Source organism: Botrytis fragariae, assembly GCF_013461495.1.
Source record: "Botrytis fragariae strain BVB16 chromosome Unknown tig00000045, whole genome shotgun sequence".
Lineage (NCBI taxonomy): Eukaryota > Fungi > Ascomycota > Leotiomycetes > Helotiales > Sclerotiniaceae > Botrytis > Botrytis fragariae.
In genome coordinates, this window is record NW_023500991.1 from 182686 (window position 1) to 202851 (window position 20166).

Consider the following 20166-nt stretch of genomic DNA (forward strand, 5'->3'; position numbering starts at 1 on the left):
AGAAATCGGTCTGAGGTATCTTTTTAACACGCTTGGAGATCTGGGACGATCTGACCTAGTTTTGCAAATGGCGAGACAGGAGGAACATCCTAGTTATATGCGCTTCTTGCGTAGAGGAGAAACTACTCTACTTGAGTTTTGGCAGGATGAATGTAGGAGCAAATGTCATGACATGTTGAGGAGTATTTTGGAGTGATTTTATGTCTATGTCTTGGGCTTGAAGGTTGGGGAGAAGGGATGGAGAACTTTCACTGTGGCTCCTGATTATCATAGCGAGTTTGGTACTGTGGAAGGATAGTTTGAGAGCCCCTTTGGGATGATTGGATTGAGTTGGAGTAAGATAGGTAATGGGATTGAGATGAACTTAAGTGTGCCCGTTGGATCAACTGCTGCGGTCATTTTGCCCAAGGATAATTGTCATGTTTTGATTCGCAGACAGCGTTCAGATGATAGGGAATGGGCCGAGCAGGGCAACAGGGTTGAGCTTGAACATGGAGCTTATACCCTGCATTTCTCGATATGAACCCACGTATGAACCCATGTATTTGGGCAAGTTATGATAGTTTAAAACGCCTTAATATGTTAGAAATCAATTTCCATGATTTATGGTTTCTCTGTTACTCGTTCAAGCCCCCATTCCAATCTTCGGCCCACATTTAGAACTAATTATGAGGATCCTATATGTACTGCATAGTCTTGAACTCTCTGCATCCATGATCGATTCGAAGCAGATGAGAGTCTCATGTCCCCTGTTTTCATCTTTGAATACAAAGACAGTCGTTTTGATAAGCTATCAGAGAATGTAATGTATTTTCAGCAATGTATGAATTTATATTCAGGTATTTGGCCTCAATACGACTACATGATACAAATTAGAAATGATAGAAAGACAAGATAAGCACTAATACTTGGTGTATTGATGAAGTGGTTATGCCACATGTTGACTATCTGATGCATCATCACTTGGTAAAGTTAACTGAATCACTACTCTGATAACACAAGAATTGCTTCAACAACATATGACAATCGACTGCATTTCTGATGCAACAAAAACGTTACAACAAAGTCCAAGCTACAATAGAAGGAACAAAGCTATTTACATTGAGACATATGAATATATAAGACTAGGTGAGAACTATGAAGCCTTTGGCTCTTTCCTGAAAAATCACACACTACTGTGGAAGCTGGAAAGATCTTTGAAATACTATAAAGTTGACCTAGATATGTATCATCAAAACTTCTCAACCCAGTATCTGTAATACATTTACAAAGTATTATATAGTACACTTGCCACTATCAAGTGATGGAAACAAGACTGAAGCCTTACTATCCTTCATTCATATTCATATAACAAATCTAGGATTTCAAACCCTTATCAGAAGGTAGAGAGAACTATCTCCAACTCTCATAACATCAAATCAGATACTAACAGGACCATAGAAGAACACAAGCCAGACGATAACTCTCCAATGTGTGATTCATACTTGAACCTTCACATAACCCAGACCTCACTCATTGTCCGTATGAAATAGTCAACCCTAAGATCCAGGCTTTGATGGCCTCAGGACAACTTCAATCCATTTGGCCAAAGTGGCTAGCTTAGTTCAGTTTCTCCCACAACAATTCTGAACTTGTTTTTACCCTCAAAAACAATCAGCAACAATAATATCAACAACATTGGCTTTTCTTCAACTGATTTTGGTGGTTGTTCCTTATTCGAATGGTGTTCGCCTCAGGCTACAGTTTTTTTCAACTCTTCTTAATTAAAATTCTGCCACTGTCGGTTGGGTCACCGCTCGGGCCCTCTGATTTCCATCATGGATAGCTCTATTAACAGAAGCTCATCCCCTCCAACCCCATTTCCTACTTTCGAAACAACCACTACTCTTCTTCTTACAGCCAATCTACCAAGTAGAACAAGATCGAGATCAGATACACTTCCTTCATCAACTGAGCGTCCTCAATTAGAGGATTTAATCCCAGCATCGCGCCGCGATTCAATTAATTCAAATACATCTGATTCAAGCCTTTTGAACGCAGAGCTCGAACGCCTTCGCGCAGAGGTCATTCGGCACGATCGAGAGCTTCAAGAATCTGGCATCGGTCTTGGAATCTACGGAGAAGGAATCGCTGCACAAATTGAAAGTGAGGAATTCAGCTATCGTGGTGTTCAGAGCGTCCGACCATGTAAGTTCAGATCGCAACGATTGCGCCTCGATTGTTTGCTAATGACCTCTCAAAGCTCCTCGTCCGCCATCAGCTCGCCAGCCACTTCCAGTTGTTGAACACCCCCTTACTACTGATCTGAGAGCCCGTCGTCGTGGATCGGTTATTCAGCATTCTCGATCATCTTCTGTCTCTTCACTCCCTTCTACTGAAGACCTTCGAGCCTTTCCAGAGCTCGACTACAGACCCATTGTACAAGAGCCTTTCCACAATCAAATCCCACTCACTTCTTCTACCTACAATCTTCCTCAACTCGCCTCAGCGGCATACGTTCCACCTCAACTTACAGCCGCTACATACGTTCCCCCACCTCAAGCACCCAAGACACGCAAGGAACGTAAGATGAATTATCAGGGATTCGGTGATCCAAATCAATCCGGCCAACCATCCAACTCTAGACAAGCACCACCATCGCCAGGTCAAGGTATGGCTCATACAAACGGAATGAACGGTCAGATGAACATGGCCGGAATGGCTAACATGATTGGCTTTCCAACTCCTGCTGGTCATCAATCTGACCTTAATTACATTATGGTTATGGTTGAAGAATTGAGTCGTCTCTTGGCTGCTAATCAAAAGATTACCGATAGCATCCTTGAGAAGATCGGAAATGTTCGTCAACGAGCCAAAGATAAGAATTTGAGCAACGATGAGCTCCTTGATATCGTTACCGAGGAATTGAATGGTAAGTTACTGCCCCTGCTATAAAGAAGAAGCACAGCTAACAATTCATTAGCTGGTTCAGAGAATCTCGAAATTGAGAACGCTCAATTGCGTAGAGAAGTCGAATCATCCAAGGCTGATGCTGACGAAAATTGGAAGTTGGTTCTTCATGCTGCTGGTATCCTTGAAGATATCAAGGAGAAGGCTCACAATTACAAGTTTCAACATGAGAAGGACACTCTTGCTTGGCATAAGAGTTACCGTGATCAACTTGCTCAAGAACGCAAAGAGAATCTTGAACTCCGATGCCATATTGCGGATATGCAAGCTCATGCTGCAAAAGCCAATGACTACATTAATCAGCTTCGTCGTTATGCTTCCGAGCACAAGATCATTACTGAGCTCACAACCCAAGTTCATCAATATAAGGGTGAACGTCGTTACTGGAAGCGTATGGCTTGTCCCGGTCTCATTGAAGATCCTAGCGAGTGGTCTGATGGTGAAGGTGGTGCCACTGGCGATATCCCTGAGGCCGAAAAAATCGCATGTGCCCCGTGGATTGCTGAACGTGAAGAGATGGCACGCATCCTTAACGGCGATGGTGGATCATCTTAAATCTCTTCCTTTTACATACACAATTACGATGAAATGGCGTTAGGAAGAGGGATTTTTTTACGGTGCAAAACCTTTCTTGTGGAAATTGGCGTAATGGAATGGGTATACCCGATTTCTTTTACTCGATAGCATCTACATTTGCATGGATAGGTGGATGGCTGGGTGGTCATGGATAAGGGAAACTTGTTTGATGAAATTCTTGTATTAATGTATTCTGGTTGCACGTTGGGAATGGGAATGGAGCCAGCGGTTTCAAGCTGTGCATCAAATGTGGCGAATCTGGTTTTTCTTCTACTTGACGGCAAACACTCACGATATCACAACTCGCTCTCTTTTCTGAGATCATCTTTCTTTCCTTTGCTTCTCCTTCTTTGTTGAAGCGAAGTAAAGGAAATGTAAAAGGTGCAGAGATGCCGATGGGTTGACCAAGGACTTTCCCAAGATTTTATGAAAATGAAACGCTTGAATGGGATTGTGATGCGGTCTTTGAGTTGTTTTGTTTGTTGGTAGGTACGTAGTTCGTTTTATATGGTAGCTAATTCAGAATGAATGGATATGCCTCTGCGCATAATTCACATACTTCACTATACTATAACGTTGGTGTGCTCTATGAATGAATGATGAAGTCGGGTGGAATGCGATACGGCTTTCTATGCTTTCTATGCTATGATATCCATGCTATACGTACCGTCGTATAATAAATAGTTACCTACCTAAACATTAATACATACACATCTTCAATCTATAGATTTTCTCGTTTCATGCATCATATATTTTCCATTCTCCATCTTCCATCTTCCATCTTCAAACATTACTTTACTGCGAATACAATATGTCTCTTCATAAATCTTGATTCTTTCGTATCACTAAACGTCCTTTCGAGGCTCCTCCTTAGGATTAAGAATCAAACGAGCGTTTCAGAGAGATCCTCTTCAGAATTCGTAGGACAAATGATCAATATACGAGACTGAAACTCTTACAAGAGAAACCTTGTGACAAAATTATATCTTGATTTGAGGCGACTGACTATGCATACATCCATACATCCATACACCCCATAAAATCATTTCATACCTACAATACAGCATTCTACCTCTCCTCGCAGCATCCCACCATCATATTCCATCCTCTCTGACTCCATCCACCCATCCACAATCCACAATCCACCTATACAAGCCCAACTCCAACCCGAGTCACATATAAACATTATTTTACCTCCTTTTTACCATCTCCATCTTTCCCCATATATACTACGAATCCCACTCCACCCAGCTTTAAACCCCAGAATCCTCTTTTGAAAAAACATATACAAAAAGCCAACGTACAAACAAAAATCCCCAGCGAGGTAGGTATAAAAATTAACGCATTATTTGCTTGCGCTGAAAATAAAAATAAGTAAGGGTATATAGATAAACGAAAGTCGAAATCGAAGCCGAAGCTGAAATCGAAATCAAAGGTCTTCAGACCAATCGAAAATGAAAATCGAAGAGAAAAAAGAAGGTATAATGCAACGCTTCGCTATGCCTTGAAAGAACAAAAAAAGCAACGCAAGTCTATTCAAGACTATATGGTATAAAACAGCACAATCCTCAAAGTATTAAGCGCCTCAAATCCAATCTCTGTATATCCCAGAGCCACTACATCATCATTAATCTCGTAGTTCTCCTTTCCATCCTCGTCGTTTCCGCACCCAGTCCAGCACCCAAGCCTCCTTTGCGTGATTCCTGTGCTCTCCTGAAAGCATCCCGCTCACAATAAATCTTTCCACCCATCTCAAAATAATCGTGTCTCAAATTTCTCTTACAATCCGCACAATTCAAACAGCTTGGATGAAACTTCTCCTTCTTCTCGCTTTCCAAATATTGTCCCTCGATACCCCTATCACAACCAGAGCACATTGAATTATTCAATTGATGATAATGATGTTCACAATATGGCGCATCATTATGAACGTAGAATTCCGAGGTGAGGAACGGAGCTCGACAAGTTGTGCATACGAAACATGGTTTATGATAGCGACCAGTTAGACGTCCATCTGCTGAAGATACGGATTTGCCTTTTATGGGAAGCGTGCAAGATTTGCAATTACCTTTTGAAGTGGCGGGGCGGCGAGGAGCGGGTAGAGGTTTGTTCTGATCGAGGAGTGGAGCTGTGTGAGATCTTTGGAAACCGTTCATAGGGGCTGGTGAAAGATTTCGTAATCGAGGATTCAGTGGCGCAGGTGAGGGGTCACGATTGCGGGGTTTGAGAGGCGCGGGTGGGGGAACACGAGGTGTAGGCGATAGGCGATTGACAGGATTGGGGGCGTAATCTGGAGATTGAAAGGCGGGACTCAGAGGCGAGTATGGTTCTTGTTCTTTGACTGGTTCTAAATCGCTTGGTCTGGGGTACATTTCATGTGGTGAAATATGTGCCATTGATGAAGTAATTTCAGACATGAGATCAGACATTCTGGGATTTGATTGCTGTCTCCTGTGGTAATCGCTTTCCACTGTGGATGGCGGGCTTGACCGTGAGCTACTCTTACTCCCTGCAGAAGTGGAAGAAGTATATGAATGAGTGGATGATTGAGAATTAGATGCCGAATGGTATGGATTATTAGCACCAAATTCTGCTTCCAAGTTGATATTGGGTAATGGTGGAAGATCTCCAGCTTGATGTCCTGATCTTCCTCTGATGAGACTTGCGCCTCGCGGTGGTAATGCTCTTGATGTATCAGGACCAGAGATTGATGTTTTCCGTCCTCTGTCATTCGATTCTCGTGACCTATGACTTGATATCGATTGATTTCTACGTGACGCATGAAAATCTAAACTTTCCTTTCGTCGAGGAAATGTTTGTGATCTTATAGCTTCTTGACGCCAGGATTCCTGAGTATCTTCTCGCACTTCAGGTGATAGAATACCATATCCTTTGTTGCGTGGTGGCATTGGGAAATTATGATTCGAGCTATTTGTTGAAGTTCTAGAATGACCCGAGCTTGTCGAGAGTGTTCGATCGATATGTTCAGGCTCCGCAGTCAAAGGTGGTGAAATTATGTCACCGGGACGTCCCATACTAGGTTTTCTATTGTACATTGGCAGTTCTTCATGACTAGGAACCTTTCTTGAGTCAATCGCAAACGGTCCTGGGGTATTTGTAACGACTTTTTGTAAAGACGCAACACTTCCAACAACGTTTGGATTCATGTAGGCTTTTGAATTGGGGGATGCGAACATCATTGGATCCGTCTGTTCAATTCTCGGCGAGTGGGCGCCATATGCACTCTTAAGTCTAGGTGATCCCGTTACTTTTGGTGTAGGAAAACGGGGGAAAGCAGAGTCAAGATTCGATGATAATAGAGCTGGGGAAATAGGTCTTTGTACAGGTGAAGAATCGTTAGCGCGCGAAGATTTTCCGAATGGTAATCGAAGGCGATCGTGTGGAGTTAATGGTGAAGCACTTCGAGAGGGAGATGCGCTACTCGCTGGTGTCAATTGATCTTGTTGGAAGAATGGACGATCTATTGATGTTTTAATTAGTATAAATTCCAATGGTTCAATAGCTCTTCTTCAACATACTCGCAGCAGATGTATCAACCCTCGGAGGCATTGTCCTTCCTGGTTTCAAAAGATTCGATCCATTGGAATATGATTGCTGATTATATGGCATCCTGTCGAAAGTATTATTTAAATCAAGTGGTGGTGTCGCTACATGAATCATTAGTCTTGATACCCCATTTATACACAAATCTCAGAACTTACGTTCTCCAGCAGAAGGAGGGCCTGAGCAAATATGCTCCCCCATCATTGCAATTTGAATATCCCTCGCGCAACTCGAACATTTTATCGTTGGTAGAAAACTCGACGATCTCATAAAGTCTGCCATGGCGAGCAAGATAATTTCTTGATTATGCCAACCTCTCAATTCCCTCGATTGATTCTTAAATATTGATCATGCAGCGGTTGTGTGATTTTATGTTGGTCTCTTATTCCTTCGTCGATCAATTAAGTGGAGGCGGTAAAAAGCTCGGTATAGATAGAGAGAGAGAGAGAGGACTAAAGACCTGGTGATTTCTGAAGTGAAGGAAGGAAGTTTATGGAGAATGGCGATGGTATGAATATTCAATTGTTTCGTGTCTGATCCCAATATATTATATTAAATCCTCTAGAAATGATCTTCCAGCTCAATTGGATCTGATCGCAGTAATGTAAAGAGTCTTGATTAGAAAGGCAATTCTTGTCAGAGATATTGAAGAATGAATTTCGTAAAGTGTCAATGCGATTGAAGAACGAAGACGAAGATATGGTATATTGGAATGTAAGTATGTATTGATAGAATTCCTACTTGAAAGATTGGATGGGCATGAACGACACGATGTAAAGATTGATGAACATGAATGAATGTGATGCTTGCCACTCGAGGATTGCTGTAAGGACTGACTGTGAGTGTGTGTATGTGTGTGTATGTGTGTATAGGTAGGTAGTGAAGATAAAAACAAAAAAAACACAACGTGGAAAAGATCCGGATGAACGAATGTTTGATAGTTGGATGAAACTCCCACGCCCTAGTATAGTGCAGTGTGGAGAAGAGAAGAAGAGAGAAGATCTTCTTGCGTACCTAGGTAGTAAGCAGGTATCTCTCTCATGGATGGACGATGGACTATCATATCATGGACCTGCGCAAGCTTTCACACTTCGCACATCTTTCCGTCCTCCCTCCCCTCCCCCCTGCTCCAAGTCACATCCAGAATCCAAACGGGATGAAAATGGATTCAGGTACCAGAAACACGATGACAAGTCCTCGATGGTGAACCGTGCTGGCTTCAAGATGGAGGTTATTGTAACATACAAGTCCCAGAGCATAAACCTTCTCGGGCCATGATTGGTTCATGTTTAATTATCTATTGTTGCGGATAAATATTATTTGATTTAATTCTTGCCCAATCGATGGATGGAATGGTGATGGAATGATGGTGTGAGAAGAGTTATTTGATGATATCGATGAGATGTTTGGTTTCATTGGTAAGGTTTGTTGGATCATGAATTGAATGCTTATTGTGAGTAGATGTCTCGAGTAATGAATTGATGGATGATTGGATGTGGAGGAGAAGAGATTTACATCGGCACGTAGGATCAGGATGAGTATATGGAAGGATTGGCAGCAATGGAAGATGCCATGGAAGGAAATGACTCGAGAGGTCAAAGCTACGTGTGGTTATGGTCGTAGATGAACGGCGTAGTGCCGGTATGTGTTGGTCGAGGTATGTGTACTGTGCGATGGGATGGATGGATGGTTGAGTGGTGCAAGATGAGATTGTATCTGATATCTATCTGAGATCTCTCGAGTCTCGACCAGTGTATGTATTGCATGAGCTCCAACTTCAAAGAGACCCTTCGTGAATGCCTACCTACGACTAGATAATGGACAATCAGACACTCCAAGAAGACATCCTCATATCACATCACATCTCACCACCACCAAATATACGACATACAACATCATTCCAGACCACCTCCGACTATCCAACACACAACATCATTCCCGACCACCTCCGACTATCCAACACACAACATCATCCCATGCCCCTCTCTCAATCATTTAACTCTAACATTTACCTTTCCACCATTTCTCCATCCCAGATTCACGAAGCTTCATCTCTCTCCCAATTTGGCCCGTCCGTACATGCTCCACCGCCTCCACTCGATACATTCATCTCGTTCATCTCACTCATCGCAATATCCAGAACCACTTTTGGCACTTCAACCCTCATTGGGCCTTATCACCGTCCCTCTAAATATCAGGGGCCGTGGAAAGGTCCTAGTGCAATCTATTCCGTCCGTCCAGTCCATCCAATCCAGGGATGCAAATCAAGGTTCATCGGACGACGCGATATGTCAGGTACACGCAAAGATCCTAGACAACGAGGGAAAACCTTTATCTGAGAGTAACCCAAAGGATCCACACCATCACCGTTGAGACGAAACAAATTGATGGCCTTCTTCCAGTCCGAAGTTTATCGTGCGATTTCCCGTTGCACATTTTACCTTTTTTTCTTCTTCTTCCTTTTGTTTGACTCCATGCCTGCGTGCATGATAGAAACCTACGTAGGTACGCAATTGAAGAACCAAAATTAAGCAAACGTGGTTTCAGATGTCGCGCGCTTTTAATGCGAATCCATAATGATGTCAAGACATTGAATGTTAGTATATATCCAAAACATTCTATTCCTTCCATTCGACTTTCTATGCCCAATTGATTTTCTGGGAAATCTCTGGTACTTTGTCCGCGACACACTAACGCTTTCGATGGTGGGAAGAGATGGCTTACCTGGGATATAGTATCTAGTATCTAGTATCTAATATCTAGTATTTAATGTCTAATATCTAGTATAAGTTATAGTATCTAGTATTTAATATCTAATATCTAATGTTTAGTATCTAATATTTAATATTCGATATCTAGTATTTGATATCTAATATCCAGTATCTAATATCCAGTATCTAGTAACCAGTATCTAGTATCTAATATCTAGTATCCAGTATCTAGTATCTAATATCCAATATCCAATATCCAATATCCAATACCCATTATCTAATATCCAGTATCTAGTACCTAGTGATGAAGGAGTATCAAAGTATCTAATAAATCAAATCATCCGAATTGAACGCTCCATAAATTTCCCAATGGAGAAGATCGATTATCAAACTTGACCACTTTGAACCCTTGCCGCCGTGAACCTAAGATTGGACCGCCAGACCCTGACGGTGTGATAGGGTGTCGTTAGAGATAGGTGTGATCTGTAATGTGTAGAGTACAGAGTTGAATGTCGTATTGACGGGTAGAGGTAGTATAAATAGAGATGCTCGACGAGGTAATCGAGATGTGATTGTAGTTGTATGGGGATCGTTTTTCTTTGTACTACTCATGCGGTGCATTGCTGTTATGTGTTATCGAGAGAAAATGCACTGCAAGGAAATTAAAGATTCGACCCGTAACAATTCTGGCCGCTTCTTCAGAAATTGGTAATGAATCCAACACAGACATTTAGAATTTTTTCCCTTTCGATAGCTTCGATATTCTCAGTCAAACAACGGCCACTCTTTACAGTTCGTCACTGATTCTTGCCGTTAATCTGTCGGCGGCTTACTAGCCCCTGATCTCCACCTTACACTTCCTGAAATAGCGCTACTCAATTTATATGAAGTTGATCCCCTTCCATTTAGGAAAATTTTCAACAGGAATTTTTGGTCTTTTGCCCGCAAAGATGGGGGGGATGAAGTTTTATCGTGCTGTCTTTTCTCTTCAATTCAGCTTGTTGATGATAGGAATCATAGGACGGGCCTCTTTGCGTCTCTGCCCGTCAAGAGGTAGTATCGCAAGCATGTGTATCGTGTGTAGTATGGAAGGAGATTACAACGGGATCATTTTCGACCTAGATGTATCTGGACTTGGTCTCTTCGTGAGTTGAAATTTCGGTTGATCAGGGTCCTTCCTTCTTTCCCTCTTGTTCAATTAGTCAACACAAGAATTCACCGTGTAGAGCAAGATTTCCCATATACTCTTCCACCCATATCTTTTACCTACCTACCGACAAATATTGGTTTCCACGCCGTGAATGTCGGTACAGTGTCCAACAGTCTCTCTCCGAACTTCCTGAAACATACAACACATTGGTTGGAAGACACAACAGTTGTAAATGAATGAATGCTCACTCCCTTATCTCGAACACCAAGATCAATTTCCACATTGGATACTCAAATTCAGGCTCTTAGACACACAAGGCCAACCAAATGTTCTCACAATGCCGCTTGTGCATCTCATCACACCCCCTTTCCTTGTCGACAATTCCAAAAAACACGTGTTGTGATTGCCTCCACGCAATGAGTAATGAAAACTGTTGAAATGCCATTGATGGAAATATATCTGCATGGAGCATTCTGACCGCTACTTTGCTTCATTTCAATAGTGCTATTCTACTGATTATATACGTGAATTCTGTACTAACGGGCGCAACCGCGATGCGAGATTCCGTAGTCTTTGGGAACTAAATGTTAGGAAGGGAAGGGAAGGAAGGGACCGAGGGAGTATTATTCCGTGATCGCATCTTTGATATTGACTGATCGGATACTGTAATGGTAAGATATCGAATCAATGAGATGAGAAGAGTGAGGAACCATCACGTACGGATAGAGATATCTACGAAGTAAATATTCAAAGTTGACGAATAGGATAAATATCATGGGTGGTGGGGATTGAATGGTGTCATATGGAAGAACAATATATCCTACAGGCGAATTCGCAAGCCAAGTTGATAGCCACCTCGCGGTCTTGGAGATACTCTCTTGTCCAAGTAAGCTTGTGAAGCATGCCGTCTCTCCTGTTGTGATCATGACTAACTGTGCACTTCTCTTCACGATTCCATGCCATACTCAGTACGATACATAAAATTCAACAACATCCTGCCTCTTTCTCCACAACTACCTAGGTACTCCAGACTCTCCGCAAGACATCACAGCCAAATCATGGAGAAATTGATATTTTCTTTTGTTGATCGTTATCGATACACATGCTACTGGGCACATCCACACTATCTCATCCAATCAACGACGCATATTCTAGCCAGCAAAGCTAGCCCACTATTTTCAGACGGTACCTTAGATTATAGTGGGGGGAGATACGGAATTCGGACAACGGATGTTACCACGACGAATTTAAAATGATGAGACTCCCCACGCATTTCAGTCTTCCGTTCAATAACCATATACTTCAAATCAGACTCGACCGCCGATTAAGATCAACTGCCAAAGCACAACCCTTCCAACACTCAACTCCAGTCAACTAAACAGATCGCACTTACGAGTGTGATCACCCCGTCGTCAAGACGTTTTCTAATCTTCTTAACTCGTACGTATTGAATTTCATTTTGATAATGGTTTGAGAGGGATGAGCCCTTTCTACCGCGGATGAAGGGTGGGTGAGGGAGGAAGAAGGATCTTCCTGTGCATCTATCCTCTCAGTTGCACTTGATGGATTGGAGCTTATTTGGTTGTCAATATCTGCCGCGTGCTACCTTCCATGGTTGGCAATGTGTTTACATGCGATCGCGGGTGTATCTTACCTTCTCTTGTCAATGACTTCACATTTGCTTGGATCATGAAGGGAGGAACATCCTATGCATTCATGTTGTATTGATTTTGCGGTTGCTGCCTTCCATAAGTTTCATTGTTTACGTTGTGGTCTTCAATCATCTTATCTTACGATCTCCTCGTCATTCATTTCATGCTTCCTTCCCAATATGCATCTCAACCTCTCACAACCTCCCATCGAGGGAGGAACCTCTTTACAATATGGCATACTAACAAGTCGTTCACAGATCGCACCATCCTTTTGCTGGTGCCCGTTGCTCTTCTCCAGCAGGAGCATCGGACTCGCCGTTTGTTAGATAAATAGTCTTGCAATCAACAGAACTCTTCTTCTCCAATACACAACATTTGCATCACTTTTTGTCTATACATCTGTACCCATCAAAACTCGAAAATATTCATACAATTGCAATTCTTGCTTTACCTACACATCTACATCAATTCTAAGATACTCTCAAACATCTTTACGTTAAATCAAGAACTGTCAAGCACTTTCAAGAACTTTTCGAGTTTTCAAATCAATCAAGATGGCTCCCCACGCAAACGGCTCCAGCAACACCAGCACTATGGATGGTGCACCCTCCCAATCCTCTAACCAAGACTTATTCACCGTCAGCTCTCCAAACGTTATCTACACTGATGACGAGATCCGCTCAAAGTACAACTATCGTACTACAGCTGTCACTCAGTCTGCCAGTGGTAACTTTGTTGCTACTCCCAAAGAAACTGTCTATGACTTCAAGGTTGAACGTAAAATCCCAAGACAGGTATGATGCTTGTCGGTTGGGGCGGAAACAATGGTACAACTGTCACTGCCGGTATCATTGCTAATCGTCGTGGTCTTTCATGGGCAACTCGTGAGGGTACCCGTGAGCACAACTACTATGGCTCCGTTGTCATGGGTTCAACCATGAAACTTGGTACTAACGCAAAGACTGGTGGTGATGTCAACATTCCTTTCCACAAAGCTTTGCCAATGGTTCACCCCAACGATTTGGTCATTGGTGGTTGGGATATCAGCGGCTTCAACTTGTCTGATGCCATGGATCGTGCTGGTGTCCTTGAACCTACCTTGAAGCAACAAATCAAGAAGGAAATGACTGACTTGGTTCCACTTCCTGGTCTTTACTACCCAGATTTCATTGCTGCCAATCAAGAAGATCGTGCCGACAACCTTGTCCCAGGTAGCAAGGCTTGCAATGAGCATGTTGAAAAGATTCGTCAGGATATCCGGTAAGCATTCGCTATGTTTTATCCTTCATTTCATTATCATCTCCTAACGTTCTTTTCACAGTGACTTCAAGGCCAAGAACGAACTCGATAAGGTCATTGTTCTCTGGACTGCCAACACTGAACGTTTTGCTGAGCTCATTGATGGTGTTAACGACACGGCCGATAATCTCTTGAAAGCTATCGAGAACGGACACGAAGAAGTTGCTCCTTCCACTATCTTCGCTGTTGCTTGCATTCTCGAAAACGCACCTTTCATCAACGGCTCTCCACAAAATACATTTGTTCCTGGCTGCATTGAGCTTGCAGAGAAGCATAACTCCTTCATTGGTGGTGATGACTTCAAATCTGGTCAAACCAAGATGAAGTCTGCTCTTGTCGACTTCTTGATCAGTGCTGGTATCAAGCTCACTGCTATCTCCAGTTACAATCATCTTGGTAACAATGATGGAAAGAATCTCAGCTCTCAAAAGCAATTCCGTTCCAAGGAGATTTCGAAATCCAATGTTGTCGATGATATGGTGGCTGCCAACAATGTTCTCTACAAGGAAGGTGAACATCCTGATCATTGTGTTGTCATCAAGTACATGCCAGCTGTTGGTGATAACAAGCGTGCTCTTGATGAGTACTATGCTGAGATTTTCATGGGAGGTCATCAAACCATTTCGTAAGTTATATTGTTCAATCAATGCTCATTCTCTACACTTGGCTAATCACAAATAGTCTCTTCAACGTTTGCGAGGATTCTCTTCTTGCTTCACCATTGATCATTGATCTTGTTGTCCTTGCAGAGATGATGACTCGTATTCAATGGAAGGCTCATTCTACTGATGGTGCTACTACCAAGGACTACAAGAACTTCCACAGTGTTCTTAGCATTCTCAGCTATATGCTCAAGGCACCCTTGACTCCGCCTGGAGCTCCAGTTGTTAATGCACTTGCCAAGCAACGTGGTGCTTTGATTAACATTTTCCGTGCTTGTGTTGGTCTTGAACCAGAGAATGATATGACTTTGGAACACAAGCTTTATTAGGTTGTGTCTCTGGTTGGAAGTTGTGGATTGTTCGCATTTCATGGTGGTGGGATTTGATGGATTCTTGAGTTGCTTACTATTCTTGTTTACCTCATGGTGATACCTAAGTACCATGCATTCATTCATTACCTAGAATAGTTTTATCGAAAATTGAAGTACATTTAAACCTTCAAACCTTGCCTCTTTTTCTTGATTGTAAAATTCTCCGATGTTTTCTAGTGATCCCAACTGATACATTTTTGGTGTTCGTGCCGGGAAGTTATTAGTTGGGGAAGGAGTGAGGAAAACGGTGATTAGCGCGAATTGCCTGAACACTTGTTTCACCTCCCAATGAATATCTTCTTCACCTTTGACCATGAAATTTTCCGAAATCTCCGAATCATCATCTCATTTGTCTTTGAAAGGAACATTTACTGCATCTGATTGATTTTGCACTGATCAATCTCCCCCGATCAAATTGTGATCCAAGCAGATTCCCATTAGTGTACAAGGGGACGGAAGGTGTCTGTCTCGAGGGTGCTGAGGTGTATCGAAACGGTCGAGCGGATGATTTGAAATCTTCCTTCTGGAATTTTGAGATGGTGATGAAATTGGAGTCTGGCGTTGCTAATGATTTCATCGAGAGGACACTTTTCTTGAGAGTTGAGATCTGGATCTTTTATAGGGATGTTTTTTTCTTCTTCTTCTGATTTGATTTGATTTTGATTTGATTTTGATTTGATTTTGATTTGATTGTTGGTTTGTTTTGTTGGGGGAAGGGGGAAGTGGGAATCTGAGAGAGGGGGAAGAGGGGGAAGAGAGAAAGTTGGCTGGATTTTGGATTTTGGATTTTGGATGGTTTGTAGTATGCTTGCGTAATGCATCATGTGTAATGTATAATGCATACTTTGGTCTTTTGGTTTGGAATCAATAGTGTTGGTTTTTGGAATTGATTGTTTGTGGAGGTTGGAGATGGGAGGTTGGAGATGGGAGTTTGGAGATGGGAGGTTGGAGATGGGAGTTTGGAGATGATATCGATATTGAGATACAGCTAGCTCTTGATTATGTTTATGATTGTGTTTGTGTTTGTAGAGAGAGGGGCGGGGGGGAGGTATGTGGAGGGGTCTTGATTCTTGAGTGTAGCCTGTAGGTAGTATCTAGGTAGGAGAGGAGAGAGAAGAGAGGAGAGGAGAGGAGAGGAATTCTTCATTTTTGGGGGGATTCTTTGGTGTAGAGGGAAGGGTTTGATCGAAGTTTTTAGATATGAATTTAGATTTCGATTTCGATTTCGATTTAGATCGAGAGGGAGGGAGGGAAGGGTTCTGGGAAGTTGAATGTCCTTTTTCTTCACATTCGATTTTTCTCGATATTCTTCTAATTGTTTTTTTATACCGATTCCATCCTTCTATAGACTATCTAATTCTAGATTCTCTTTTTCTTCTTCATTACGATTTGAAATTTGAAATTTATATATTTCCTGCTCTATATGTATGTGTATTTGTTTGTTTGTTATTTTCTCGGGATCGGATCCTCTGTGACTTTGTCGCGGTGGGGGGAGTTCAATTTTTTGGATCTTCTCTTTTATTCTTTGTGTACTCCGAGTTTATCACATCTCTCTCTTTTGATTATCTTCTAATTGTTAGTTTTGTAGGGGAGGCATGCTTCTGGAACCTCTTCCTCTCTAGAGTTGGAGGATTAATTATTTTCTTCTTAACACATTCTTCGTCAGTCATCTTTTCAGGATCAGATTTTGTGCGATCTCGTTGGGGCGAGATGCCGTCGCAATATCCTTCGATTCAGAGTTTCTTTCGGAAAGAGGTTAAGGGGGATGAAGGAATGTCTGCTTTGCATGTGGTGAGAGAGCAGAGGGGAGGGGAGGAGAATGAAACGGGTGATGGATTTGCTAGGGATGGTGGTGGAGAGAATTATGGGGTGGAGAGGGATGGGACAGATGAGAAAGATGAATTGGGTGATGGCTTTACGGTGAGTTCATACAAGAACTTGAGTGCTTTGGTTGTTTTTGGTGCTGTTTGTGCCAATGTGAAAGTCCCTTTCGCATTTGCAAAATTTGTCTTCTCAATTTTGGGGGGTTGCATTCTATACGATTTCTCGAGGTTTGTGCAGTTGGGTTGCACTTGGAGTTTGCAACTGGAGAGGATGATGAGGATGGAAGTTCGAGAGAAGATGAAGAAGGCGGAAGTGGGAGGGAGGATATGGAGAAATATTCTTGATGAGAATTTGATGACTGACATGCTTGGTGCGATAACAGGAAGAAGAATTACACGAGGCGATGGATCCTTTGGCTCAAAAGTGGAATCCGAGTAGAGAGTATGAGAGTATGACGGTGGGAGAGTTGATTCCTGGTATGTACTTATTGGATGTTCTCCTGTGTTCTTGGGAACTTTCGGTACACGGATCATATATTGGGGATTTTTCCGTTTGAGAGATTTATAGAATGTTGTTTTTCTTGCATATAGAGTGTCAAAGTACTGTGCAGCATCCAATGACGAGCGGAGAGGGAACTTATGGAAACTAGTGAGTACATCTCTGTAAAGGATTTGCTAACATGAATTTCTAGGACCAAAAGCAGTTACCTTCATAGGTAGAGTGGTCAGTTTCGCGACAATCATTGGGAAAAGTGCCAAACAGCCAAGAGCTCGGGGATGGCATTATGTTGGTGTTAGGGGAGAGGGTGGTGTTGTTTCGGTGAGTAGCTTTTAATTTGCTTTTCATGTCTTGCCTGCCACTCAACCCAAGGGCCACTGCAATGCATATTGTTTCAACCACAGATTGTCAAAGAGATTGCTTCCAACTGACACTTAACCCCCAATACAGATCAAACTATACTTCGCAAACCAATCTTACCCCCTCAAATTGGGTCAACTTCTCTCAATCTGGACGGCCTTCATATCCGATACTTCGAAAGCCGACGGTGCATCCACAGCTGGTATTCTCGTTTGCGCAAACTTATTTCCTGGCCGCAATACGAGTGATCACTTGATGATTCATACTCATTCCGGTGCTGCAGATGTCTGTCGTATTCCTCTTGGTTACGTCAAGGGCGAACCATTGCCTGGGCTCATGACATTGGAAGCTTATCTAAATGGAGGGTATGATGGAGTTCTAGATGTGAAATTACTCGTTTGTGTAAAGAGTATCGGTGCCAAGAAGAAGATTGTCAAGAAAGATGGAGGAGAGTCAGATCTTATCGAAGTGGTTCTCTTTGATCATACCGGCGAAACGAAAATGAAATGTTGGTCGGATTTGATCGAGAGTGTGAAGGAATGGATACCAGGAAAAAAGACCCTGCTAGTTTCAAATCCATTGCATAAGCTTGATTATGGAGGTAAAGGAACAATAGCTTGGGGAAGAAACACAATGGTAGATGTGGAACCGGAATTTGCAGATGCGAATTGGTTGAGAAAGTGGGCAGATGGATTGTTGAGGAAAGAGAGTATAGGAGTAGAGTTTCCAAGTGAGGTTTGGGGAGAGGAAGATATCGAGGAAGCGATTTATGGTCCTAGGACGGCATTATTTGGGTTGAGGGATGTAGAAGAGTGGGTTAGAGGAGGTGAGGGAGAGGTGTTTACAGGGTGGATTAGTGTTGTGTTTGTGGAATTGAGCTTGGTGAAGATGTGGAGGAGAAATATGTTGTTTTGTGGGGAATGGTTCGTTTCATTTTCTTTCTTTTCTGCTTTCGTCTTCACATGTCCTCAGGGCTTGGATAGAGATTCTCACTAATCACCATCCATCACACACAGCTGCGGTATACAGCTCTACTCTTCCACCCCCAGTCTCGGATGCCCGCACTGCTCGAAGCCTCTACAACTCCTCGTGAATCCGAAAATTATTACGACATTAATCGATGAAACGGGAATGATACATGGAGGGAAATTAGTCTGGAGCGAGAAGGCGTGGAAGGAGTTATTGGGGAGAGGAACAGAGGAGTTGTGCGAGATGGGGATTGAAGAGGTGAAGATGTTGGAGTGTAGGATGGTGGGGATGAGGGTTAGTTTGTGTTTTGGGTGGGAGGGAGATGGTGGTGATGGTAATGAAGGGGGAGGAGGAGTTGGGGGGAGGTTGTGTGTTTTGGGGGTGAGGAGTTGAGTGGAGAGTTTTGTCGATGAGGATAGAGTGGCATGAGGATAGGGATCACGATAATGATAATGATAATGATATGATGGCTAGGCGGAGGTCATTCGCCAAAGGCAGCATTAGTGCTAGTGCTCTTGCTATCTGCTCACACGTATGTATATGCGTGGATCCTCAAACCCTGTGTCAAGCACACACACCTCAAACTGAAAAGGAAAGGAAGTAACACATTCGCTGGCTACATTTCGGTCTTCGCTATATATGTCAAGAATTCTATCGTCACACTTTCACATTTGCATAGATATATCGCTAGATAGCGACTATGTGGCTATTCATTCAATCGTATTCAATCTCAATGTCGAAAACAACGAACCTTGAGTGTGGAGGTGAAGATGGAGATGGAGATGAATTTGAATGCCTCGTGTTTATATGGAGATAGAGATGTAAAGGTGTGTGATGATGATGTAGAGATGTCAGGTTTGGGGGTTGGAATTATGTTGTGATTACTTTCGTGGTGTTTGTGTACTTGAGTGTTTGGGTGTTGAATGGTTATGTATTTCATCTGATATCGTGATTGAGTTTTCTATTCCTGTGCTGTGGAAAGAAATGATGATGATGAAGGAGGATGGGATGGTAGATATTAGATGATATTGAGATATTGTAGGTGGATGGGTAGGTAGATTGGATGGGTAGACAGATCAGATGGCTAGAAACGGAAATGGAAATCATAATGGAATTTTAGGTATTTATGGATAGCGATTAGAAGGGGAATATGAATGAGAGCACTGGGAGGTGGAATTGACTCTAAATTGGTTGGAGTCACTGCTGGATTGTTTGTCTGGAGATTGGGGAGAGGTGAGAGTGTTATAAGGTGAGAGTGTTATAAGGTGGGAGAGAGAGGGGGAGAGGAGGATATGTGAGGGAAAATTTGGAGAGGGAAGGGTAAAGAGGGGGAAAAGAGGAAGGAGGAGAGAGTGGAGGAGGGAATAGAGAGAGAATAGGTGCGACGGTGAATCAGAGACTTAAGAAAGTGTTTCGGGTAAATTGGAAAGAAGGTAATTGAATTAATCAGATTGCAATTTTAAGGTTTGTAGATTTTAACCCCAAGTTTCATAAAGAATAAAACAAGAATTGAATTTCAGTATATCGAGATACAACTTACACGGAACTTGGAATGAAGAAAGTGATTGGGGACGGAATTCT

At 42.5% G+C, this 20166-nt stretch overlaps 4 protein-coding genes across 4 annotated transcripts; 3 read left to right on the top strand and 1 right to left on the bottom strand.

The window, feature by feature from the left end:
* Positions 1-1817: 1817 nt before the first annotated feature.
* On the top strand, positions 1818-3504 carry Bfra_003278 (uncharacterized protein; the record flags this gene model as incomplete). The annotated part of the gene is made up of 3 exons (XM_037333688.1): positions 1818-2187; positions 2243-2911; positions 2963-3504. 3 exons carry the CDS (start codon positions 1818-1820, stop codon positions 3502-3504), a joined length of 1581 nt encoding a protein of 526 aa, XP_037193775.1.
* Positions 3505-5141: 1637 nt separating this feature from the next.
* Bfra_003279 (putative lim domain-containing protein) lies at positions 5142-7371 on the bottom strand (the record flags this gene model as incomplete). The annotated part of the gene is made up of 3 exons (XM_037333689.1): positions 5142-7006; positions 7065-7193; positions 7248-7371. The coding sequence occupies 3 exons, from the start codon at positions 7369-7371 to the stop codon at positions 5142-5144; spliced, it is 2118 nt and encodes a 705-aa protein (XP_037193776.1).
* A 5785-nt stretch (positions 7372-13156) lies between these two features.
* Bfra_003280 (putative myo-inositol-1-phosphate synthase protein) lies at positions 13157-14892 on the top strand (the record flags this gene model as incomplete). The annotated part of the gene is given in 4 exon segments (XM_037333690.1): positions 13157-13379; positions 13397-13862; positions 13924-14526; positions 14583-14892. 4 exon segments carry the CDS (start codon positions 13157-13159, stop codon positions 14890-14892), a joined length of 1602 nt encoding a protein of 533 aa, XP_037193777.1.
* A 1720-nt stretch (positions 14893-16612) lies between these two features.
* Positions 16613-18978, top strand: Bfra_003281 (putative myo-inositol-1-phosphate synthase protein; the record flags this gene model as incomplete). The annotated part of the gene is made up of 5 exons (XM_037333691.1): positions 16613-16854; positions 17141-17234; positions 17450-17577; positions 17707-18521; positions 18633-18978. Exons 1-5 carry the CDS (start codon positions 16645-16647, stop codon positions 18976-18978), a joined length of 1593 nt encoding a protein of 530 aa, XP_037193778.1. The 5' UTR covers positions 16613-16644.
* Between the last annotated feature and the right edge of the window lie 1188 nt (positions 18979-20166).